General features: G+C 52.8%; 1 protein-coding gene across 1 annotated transcript in view; it reads right to left on the reverse strand.

Moving 5' to 3' along the window:
• ZAN (zonadhesin) overlaps positions 1 to 9,558 on the reverse strand; it is a 42,283-nt gene that overhangs the window by 13,879 nt on the left and 18,846 nt on the right. The window contains 16 exon segments of the mRNA XM_023518621.1: positions 186 to 463; positions 857 to 981; positions 1,173 to 1,337; positions 1,428 to 1,675; positions 2,217 to 2,361; positions 2,593 to 2,801; positions 3,858 to 4,034; positions 4,322 to 4,416; positions 4,838 to 4,949; positions 5,246 to 5,426; positions 5,689 to 5,936; positions 6,235 to 6,376; positions 7,480 to 7,682; positions 8,357 to 8,526; positions 8,640 to 8,747; positions 8,964 to 9,248. Of these exon segments, the coding sequence (XP_023374389.1) occupies positions 186 to 463; positions 857 to 981; positions 1,173 to 1,337; positions 1,428 to 1,675; positions 2,217 to 2,361; positions 2,593 to 2,801; positions 3,858 to 4,034; positions 4,322 to 4,416; positions 4,838 to 4,949; positions 5,246 to 5,426; positions 5,689 to 5,936; positions 6,235 to 6,376; positions 7,480 to 7,682; positions 8,357 to 8,526; positions 8,640 to 8,747; positions 8,964 to 9,248 (2,891 nt within the window).

Consider the following 9,558-nt stretch of genomic DNA (forward strand, 5'->3'; position numbering starts at 1 on the left):
AAAAAAAAAAAAAAAAACATGAGAAGTAGCTGGAGACTGTTCTGCTAGCAGTCCTCACCAGAGAGACAATGAGGACAGAAATATGTCAAGAACAACCAGAAAGGAGATGAGTAAGCTTTAAAAAGGAAATGTAGAGAGACACATGGTTTGGGAGCAGTTTGGGGGTGACCAGAAGGGACACTCACGGCAGAAGCTGCTATTTCTCCAGAGTGGGGGCTTGAGCCCTTGGCTCTGGCAGGCAGTCCCAAAGGCTTGCAGAGCCTCACAGAGGGCATGGTTCAGGCCTCCAAACTCACAGAGGTTGTTGGTACAGCCCGCCAAGAAGGGCTTGAGGACCACTCGGGAGGCACACTGGGCCCAGGCTGGAGTCTTGAGGGCTGCCTCACATTTTTCCTGGGCCCTGTGGAGGTCAGCCTCTCTGCAGTTTTCATTCAGGTTCTCTTGCTGGTCATCTTCTTGGCAACTGGGAAGGAAAAAGAAAGGAATCAGCATAGGGACAGCCACTACCCTGATTATCACAATTGACACTCCCAGATGACCCTGAGAACCCTCAGGGACCTCCCTATCCCCAAGTCTCCACAGGAAGCAGGTCTGAGCTCTGGCCAACATTCCATGTGCTTTCATCTCCTCCCAGGTTTCTTAGCAAATAAAGGAAGACTCACATTTTCTCAAATAGGTCCCAGCAGGCCTGAGACCCAAATTATATATATTCCCCCTCAGAATGCCCAAAAGCCATCCCCCCTCAAATCACACACATAAAGGAACACGTTGGGTCCCCTATCCCAGGTGTGCCTTACAATCTAGCTTCCCAGCACCTGTTGTTATGAAAAGGTAGAAGATCTTAAGGGAAAATTACTCTGGGTCAATAGCCTTATCTTTCCAGCTTTTCACAAATTCTGAGTCATTCCAGGCTAGCTCCTCACTGGGCATCATCAGCTCATCCTCTTCCTCGCCATTAAAGTTCCCGCACACGCCACAGACCTGGGTGGGCAGGAAAAGGTTTCAGTACTGGGGAGCCATGGAACACTTTTTATAGGCGTACCTTGTCCACCTTAAATAGAAAGGTGATCGCCACAGTTCTCCTCCCCTCTGGGGTCCGGGGTAGGATGTAAATGCTGCCCCGTGCCTCAAGGCTTCCTCCCCTCAAGTACAGAGCCAGGTGCTTTCCTCACCTTTCCCTGAAAGGCTGTAGGCATTCTGATCTCTAAGAAATCCTGGCCAGCAAACACGACTTGTGCTCCAATCGTTATATTGACAATGGTGTTGATGCCACTGGCAATGATGCTGACCCCCGGGATCTCGGAGATCGAAGGAAGAGTGACCTGTTTGCCATTGATCTGAAGAGGAGGGCAGGACCTGTGAGTAAGAGGAAGGACCAGAGTCCAGTGCTCTCTCCTTCCCAGTGCCGGTTGCCTGGCCCAGCTCACCAGCACATTGTGGCCTGTTTGCAGGATGACCTGGGAATTGTTGATGTCAATGTAAACCTGGTGAAGCTGGAAACCCTCAGCTTCATCTTCCAGCTTCTTGTTCTTGACACTGATCTTGAAGTAAGGCAGGTCCATATTGGGGTGGCACACTTTGAACACGACGTGTGCGCAAGTGCTCTGGATAGAGTGTTCATTGCCATCAAAGCTCAGATACTGCGCTTCCCCTGAGGCCCGGCACACCCCTATACCTGGAAGGGGAGAGAATTGGCTAAGGGATTCCCCTACTTCCGGTGAGAACAGGGTCCCTTAAGGAGGTGGTCCTGCATCATCCTTGCCTTCAAGGAAAATGATCTGGGAAAGATCAGAGAGCCTCCCAAGGGTGGGAGTAGCATGAGGCTTGGGGGTAAGCAGGGCGTGATGCTGCCAGGGAGAGATTTATAATATCCTATCTAGTTTGTTTTTTTATTTTTTTTTTTTTTTTTTTTTTTGCAGTTTTTGGCCAGGGCTGGGTTTGAACTCACCACCTCTGGCATATGGGGATGGCGCTCTACTCCTTTGAGCCACAGGTGCTGCCCCCTATCTAGTTTCATGGCTGCTTCAAGAGAGGGATGGGTGAACCCCAGGTGCTTTTCCTGACAGTGAGAGGTCATCAATCCAGCCTGAAGCTCTTTAGTGCAATAGGGCTACGAACATGACCCTGAGTGCTACAGGTGTCAGGGAGAGTACAGGGGAGTTGAGAGAGCTGTCCTCAATGCCTGTGGATCCCCCTCAGCTCTGTGGCCCTCCTACCTGAGACCCGGCAGCGGAGCAGCCCATCCAGGGACCAGCACATCTCGTTGGGTTTGCAGGCAGTTTGGAGGCAAGTGATATTGTTGTGGATGGAGCAGGTACAGAGCTTGGAGCAGGTACTCTCTGGGTACCAGCTCTCCCCAACCTGCAGGCCAGAGATCAGCAGAGCCAAGGGAGATTTGGAGGGTGGAGATGGACTGAGATCCCTGGTCCCCTGTCCCCCAGGCATGCTGAGCTAGTTGCTTTCTTTCATCATAGACCTTCCTCCTCACCCCCAGCCTCAACCAGCCCCTTTCCCAGTTCTCAGCAGGAGGGCTGCCTTGCCTAAACTTGTGCAGCTGGGAAGGTCAGGGCCCCCTGCTATCTGGCCTCTCACCAGGTGGTAGAAGCCTCTTGAGTCCATGCAGCCACACTGGCTGAGGGGCACACAGGAGGTTCCACTCAGGATGTGGTCCTTCTGACATTCACAGCCCTCGACACAGGGCAGCGAGGCTGGGCAGTCCCTTGGAGTGCTCAGGCTAAGGCAGGTGGCTGGGCAGGGTCTGGTACAGGGGCTGTAGTTGCTGCCAGGTGGGCACTTCAGAGCTAAGAAAACTCAGAGTGTTAGGAAGAGCTGTGTGGCCTTTCCAGCTCCCTGACCTTGGGGCATCCAAAGTTCCTGCTAATATCCATAGGCGGATGAATGAATAAACTGTGGTCTATCCATACAATGGACCATTATTCACCCTTAAAATGGAAGGACATTCTGACACATGCTACAACACAGAGGAGCCTTGAGGACATCATGCTGAGTGAAATAAGCCAGACACAAAAGGACAAATACCGTATGATTCCACTTATATGAGGCCCTCAGAGGAGTCAAATCCGTAGAGACAAAAAGTAGAATGGAGGTTGCCAGGGACTAGGGGAAGAGGACAGTGGGAGGGGGGTGGTGTTTAATGGGGACAGAGTTTCAGCTGTGGAAGAAAATGTTCTGGAGATGGATGGTGGTGATAACTGCATAACACTGTGAATGTACTTAGTGCCACTAAACTGTACACTTAAAAATGGGCAAGGTGGCCAGACCCGGTGGCTCATACCTGTAATCCTCGCACTCTGGAAGGCTGAGGCAAGTGGATTGCTTGAGCTCAGGAGTTGGAGCCAAGAGTGAGTGAGAGTTAGACTTTGTCTGTACTAATAATAGAAAAATTATTCAGATATGGTGGTGCCTGTAATCCCAGTTACTCATGAGGCTGAGGCAGGAGGATCACTTGAAATCTGAGACTGCTGTGAGCTAGGCTGGTGCCATGGCACTCTAGCCTGGGCAACAGAGGGTGACTCTGTTTTTAAAAATAAAGAGTTCCTGGGAAAGAGAGGGAAAAATGGAACAGAGTTGGCCCATGTACAAGGAGAAGGAGACAGTAACCAAATAAAGGCAGAATTTTCTGGTGAGGCAAGGTCAGATGGAGGAGGCCCTAGTGCAGGAAGCCCCAGGGAAGATGGCGCTGGGCTTGGAAAGAGGCTGGAGCAAGCAGAGGAAAGGCTATGTAGGTGCTCAGCTGCATGGGAAAGAGTAGAGGAGCAGAATTTAGGGAAAGAAAGGAAGGACAGAGTTCTGGAAGATTCCTTGGGGCCGTGGAAGCAGGTGGTCAGGTCACTCACGGCAGAAGGTGCTGTTCCGCCAGGCAAGGGCCTGGCCAGCCCGGGCGCACAAGGATGCATAGGCCTGCAGGGAGTGGCACAAGGCTGTGGTGTCACCCTTGGTCCCACACTGGCCATGCATGCAGCTGGTAAAGCTGGTCTGTGGGGGTACGGCCTGGTGGCACTGTGAGAAGGGTCCTGGAAGAGAGACATGGCAGGGTGAACTAGAGGAGAAAGCAGGTGGGGGAAGGAACACACAGCTACTCTGGAGTTAATTTGACAACCATTCCAATAAGAACCTGGATTTATGGAGAACCTACTGCCTGAGACACACAGAAAGACTTGTCAGCCATAGCTCCCAAGAAGGTGCCCTCTGGTTGACCCTATAGTCCCTTCACCCTCCTTTCATCTTCCCAGCTATCTCTGCCACACTCCTTCTCCCTCCCTGTCCCCCAGTTTCCCTCCCTGCAGGGAATGTGTCTTACCCTGAGGGTTCATTAAGATCTCACAGTTCTTATTCCAGGTGTTTGCCATTCTGTCCTCTTGGCAGCTGTAGGGACTTCCCCCCATGAGGAAGCAGCTGAATAAGGAGAGGGGGAGAAGATAGAAACTGAGGGCCAGAAGAACCTCCCCAAAACTGAAGCAAAAGGGCAATAGGAAAATAGGGAGGGGCAAAGGAGAGGAGCACAAAACAGTGACTTCAAGTAGGAGGGGCAGGAAATGCAGCAGGAAGGAAAAAGCTAGATCTTAGGAGAGACTTCCCAAGTGGGCTCTACAAAGATCATTAAGCACAGGAGAAATCAACAGGCTTGGGTATGAAAGCTGGAACAACTTTTCATCAGTTCCAATGTCAGGGGCAATAAAAGAAAGATATCGGCCCGTTTCCTGCCAGTAGAGAGTTTAGTATTAGATCAGTGGGGACACATGGGGACCTTCAGCTGCCCCTGAGGCACTTCCTTAAGCCTAGCCCCTCCTGCCTAGATCCTTCTACCCCAGCTCACCCAGGTTCAGAGGACTCGGCCAACTTCCAGGAGGCCCCCAGCTGGATGGAGTTGTCTGCGGGCTTTTTATCTGGGCGGAGGTTGTCGTCCAAGCTGTTGTTGTTGTAATTCCCTGAGAGGGAGCAGCTAATAGCGGTCCCCACCAACAGAGGCCAGCAGACCAGCCCAGGGCCACTCTCTCCCTAACTGAAAAAGGCATGCTCACTCTTCAATTAACATGTCAAGGTCAACACTTTCTTCCTCTTCCCTGCCAGTTTCCTTTCACCCCTATCCTTCTGCCCAAAGTCCTCAACCAATTAATCAGGTGATCAGCACTTAGGACACCTAATAATGATGTGGGGGAGAGCAGGACCAGGCTATGGGCCTGCCCATAGGTCCAGCTTCCCCACAGGTGCCTAGGGAACTCACCACACAGCCCACAGAGCCGGCCTGCATAGGATGAGGGCACTGTTACTTCCACCAAGTGGAGCCCATCATAGCGAACCTGAAGCCCAAAGTTTGTATAGAGAAGGATGAAGGAGCCACTGACCCTCAGGGTCACTCGGCCTTGCAAAGGCCAAATGGGTAGGGCTACCCTATGGCCATTCACCTGCAGAGATATAGAGAACATAGAAGGGGGAACCATGAAGGAACATGGGACAAAGACAACAGGGGCAGAAACCTGGGAGCAGGGGTTGGGTACAAATGTTTCCCAAAGCAGGATGATAGTCCAAGGGAAGCAGGGCTAGGTGTGCTGCAGGGCACCCCCAGGGACCCCAAGAAGCCAGACAGATGGGGATACTGGCAAGGAGAACAGAGGAGAGAAGCTGAGAAGGCTGGGTAGAGGGCCTGGGAGGTGAGGAGGCACGCACCATGACCTTGGAGCCTTTGAGCAGTGAGATTCGGAGATTGAAAACTTGCACATGGACAGCTTTGACGAAGGAGGACTCCAGGATCCCCCCGCGGTTCTCATTGCTGGTACTCACAACAAAGTAGGTCTCTTGGGACCTGAGCCAGCAAGGCCGTGTCAGGATATAGGCGCAGGTGCCCATGAAGTGGTGTAGGGCTCCATCAAACGTCAGGTAGTGTGGGTCACCTGAGGCACTGCAGGTGGCACCCCCTGGGAAGGAGAGGATGGTGTTCAGAGCCTCATTGCCCCACACTCTGGAAGCCCTGACTCAGTGCTGCCATCTCAGTGAGTCCATGTTGGGAGGGTCCCCATGGCCCATCCATAGCAAGAAGGAAGACTCTCCTCCCCAACTCTACTCTCAGTCCTTGAAGATGCTGCTCCAGCTCTAGGCAACTGCCTCCTGGCCCCTCTTGAGCCCAGCTCTCTGAGAAGACTGCTTTGAGCAGGGCCATCTCCTCACTTGAGGTCACTTGGGCAGCCCTGGCTCACCTTCCACCTGAATGCTAACCTTGGGCATGGCAGCCATAGGTGCCATCCTGATAGCCACAGGCCTCCTGGGCCTTACACCTCCAGAGGTAGCAGCGAATTTTGTTGTTGCGTTCACAGATACAGAACTGTCGGCAGCCTGGCTTGTACCACTGCTCTCCAACCTGGGGGACAAGAGGCAGAAAGGAAAGGAAAGCAGTTTTTTCCAGGTTCTAACACCACAGCCAAGGAGCTGTGCAGATGCTGAGCCCTCTTACACATGAAGAACACCCTGTCTTCCTGAAACTTCCTGTTCTTCACACAGGAAGAACACCCTATCTTCCTGAAACTCTACAATTAGCCGCACAACCCCAGCATTCACTTGCTGACTCACTCTACCAGGACTTCGTTCACTACTTCAGCAGGTATTTATCTGTATTGTGCTTAAGTGTCAGGAACTCAGGAGTGAACTCGCTGGATGATGTGCCTACGCTCACTTCACTCCCAATCCAGTGGGGGGGCAGCAAACACATGTATGAATAATTGGCGTGCTCCAACACTATGCATACCCAAATCCAGCCATCAGGGAAGCCACTGTGGAAACACAGACCATGAACACTTGCTGCAAGAGTTTCCGAAGACACTCTCTGACTTTGCTTAATAGGGAGGTGTCAAATAGGAGAGGGAGCATTTCAATGAGCCTTAAAGGAGGTGAAGGATTTGTCAAAGAAAAAAAAAAATCTGCCACTCCTGTAATCCTAGCACTCTGGGAGGCTGAGGTGGGAGGATCACTTAAGACCAGGAGATCAAGACCAGCCTGAGCAAGAACGCAACCCTGTTTCTACAAAAAATAGAAAAATCAGCTGGGCATTGTAGTGGGCAATTGCAGTCCCAGCTACTTGGGAGGCTGAGGCAGGAGGATTGCTGGAGTGCAGGAGTTTCCAGTTGCTATGAGCTAAGCGGATGCCATGGCACTCTAGCCTGGGCAACAGAGTAAGACTCTGTCAGAAGGAAGGAAAGGAGGGAGGGAGAGAGGGAGGGAAAAACAGCCACAGATTTGTCTGTGGGGTAGGGGTGAGGAGAGAAGGACCAGACCTAATGAAAGAGAAAAGGAAATTCAATCTCAGTCAAAATATCCCAAATTTCCCTAATTCAGCCCTAAATCCCCCGACTTCCTCCTTACCTGCCTCCCCACAGCCCGCCTCTCACCCTCACCCAGGCTATTTCACAACAGGGAGCAAGTCCTTCCTGGCTGCTGCAGGACTGAGAGGCCCACCCAGCGGCTCACCTTGTAGTACCTTCCTTTGGGGTCGAGGCACCCACACTGGGATTGAGGGACACACTCGAGGCCACTGAGAACAAAGCCTGGGTTGCACTCACAGGCCTCCACACACCGGCCTGAGCAGAACATGCCAGAGTTTCCTGAGTGGCAGGTTTCAGGGCACGGCTTGGCACACAGGGAGTACTTGCTGTTGGGTGGGCAGGACAGAGCTGGAGATGGAGAGGCTCAGGTGAGAAAGAGAGACAAGCCACTCAGGAGAAAAGGGAAGGAGAACATGTTCAGAAGGCACCTAGCTCAAGGCTTCTGGCCAATCTCAAGAAGGGAGAGTGACTGTGAGGAGCTTGACCCAGGAGCCAAGCTGGCTCTGGGGCCCTCTGGCAGCTGAGCATGCTGCCTGTGCCAAGAAGCTGTTGCTCAGATGCTAACACAGTCCTGCTGTGGGGGAACAGCAACACAGGGCTGCTGTGCAGACATGCCCCAGGTGGGTGACCTGGGCTGAAGTCCTGCTAGAGAGCAGGGCCCACCTGTGAGGTCAAAGCCACAGGTTGGGCCTGCCCTAAAGCAGCTTCCCCAGATGGCTGGGCCATACCAGGGGCTGGGAGGCAGCTGCAGAGCCTCCCCTCGCCTTGGGTCTGTATCATATGCTTATGTGTGATGACTTGGGCTGCACACAAACACATGTACACGTGCCCTACACAGTTTCAGGTAGCCAAGAAGCCTTTCCGAGTTTGCTAGTGACTGCAAGTGATTTTCTCGGCGGAGATTTCCTACTCTGCCAAGTGAGGGGTTCCACCAGGTGTGCCCTAAGCCTGCATCTGTATCTGGGGAAAGGAATCCTGCATCTCTCCCCTGCTTCTCTCCCCTGCTTCTTAGCACAACTCACGGCAGAACTGGGGTTGCCTCCAGGACTTCACAATGTAGCCAGCGTCCTGGCAGCTCGTGGTCATGACTGACATGTGGGTACACAGCATCTGCTGTAGCCCCTGGAAATTGCACATGTCAAACATGCAGCTGTCGAAGAAGGAAGTGGCCTTCAGGTGAGGCAGGCATGCCCTGCAGAGAGAGGCTGAGTCAGAGGGAACGAAGGGGCAGATTCTCCAGGCACCCACCTCAGAGGACCCCAGTTGCCATGCAGCCCTAAGTGGCTCTGCCTGCCCACTTCATACTCAAATGGGCCACGAGGGTCGACCAGTCGTCCACAGAAATTTGGTCCTGACATAATGCCCTGCAAAGCTGAGTCACAGGATGGAGGATTTGCCCGGTTCTTCTGACACCTGGAAGACACCCACCCCAAACCCCCCCCAGGCCAAGGCTCACTTCCAGCTCTGAGGGGGACACAACCCAGCAGCCAGAGAGGAGATTGTTTGAGTCCTGAGCCTGTAAGGAGGGGGAACACCCTGAAGTCTCAGGGTAGAGGACAGTCAGTCTCATCAGGGAGGGTTGCCAGGGGCAGGAGGCCCGTGGGCCCTATGGGAGGGCTCCTGACTCACTCCTTGTCCTCGTCCTCCACTGTCTGCCAGCTTTGCCCCAGCTCCTCCTCATCTTTGGCTGGGTGGCCATCCGGCTTCAGGTTGTCATTGTTGATATTGTCGTCATAGTTTCCACAGAAACCACAGAGTTTGCCAAAATAGGTGCTGGCAGGCCAGAAGAGGAGTTGGCATTAATGTAGAAAAGGGGCCTGTGCCATCAGGGGACCACAGCAGAGAAGGTAACATGCTGAGGACCCTCTGCACACACCCCCCAAGCCACCTATGCAGTCCCTCTCCTCCTCTCTGCTCACATCCCATAGTCCAAACCCATTACTGGCCCTAAAATACTCCAGCTTATTCTGGAGGGTGATGTTCACTGTTTCCATAAAGTTTTTCTCTGCCTTGTTTTGTCCAATGGGGAGCCACTCTTCCCTGGAGAATGAGATCAAGTGATAGCCTTTCTGAAGGCCCCCAGAGCCCATTAGTGACTCCTTCCAGGACATTCCCAAAGCATTGTATATATACATCCTGCTATTTATCATGCATCATTTATCATGCCCTGAAACCATTTCTGCTTGTCTCCTCATCCAAATGGAGACCTGCCACTTGAGCCAGG

The sequence above is a fragment of the Otolemur garnettii genome, unplaced genomic scaffold (genome assembly GCF_000181295.1).
Source record: "Otolemur garnettii isolate 467f Iridium unplaced genomic scaffold, OtoGar3 scaffold00142, whole genome shotgun sequence".
NCBI classification, from domain to species: Eukaryota; Metazoa; Chordata; class Mammalia; order Primates; family Galagidae; genus Otolemur; species Otolemur garnettii.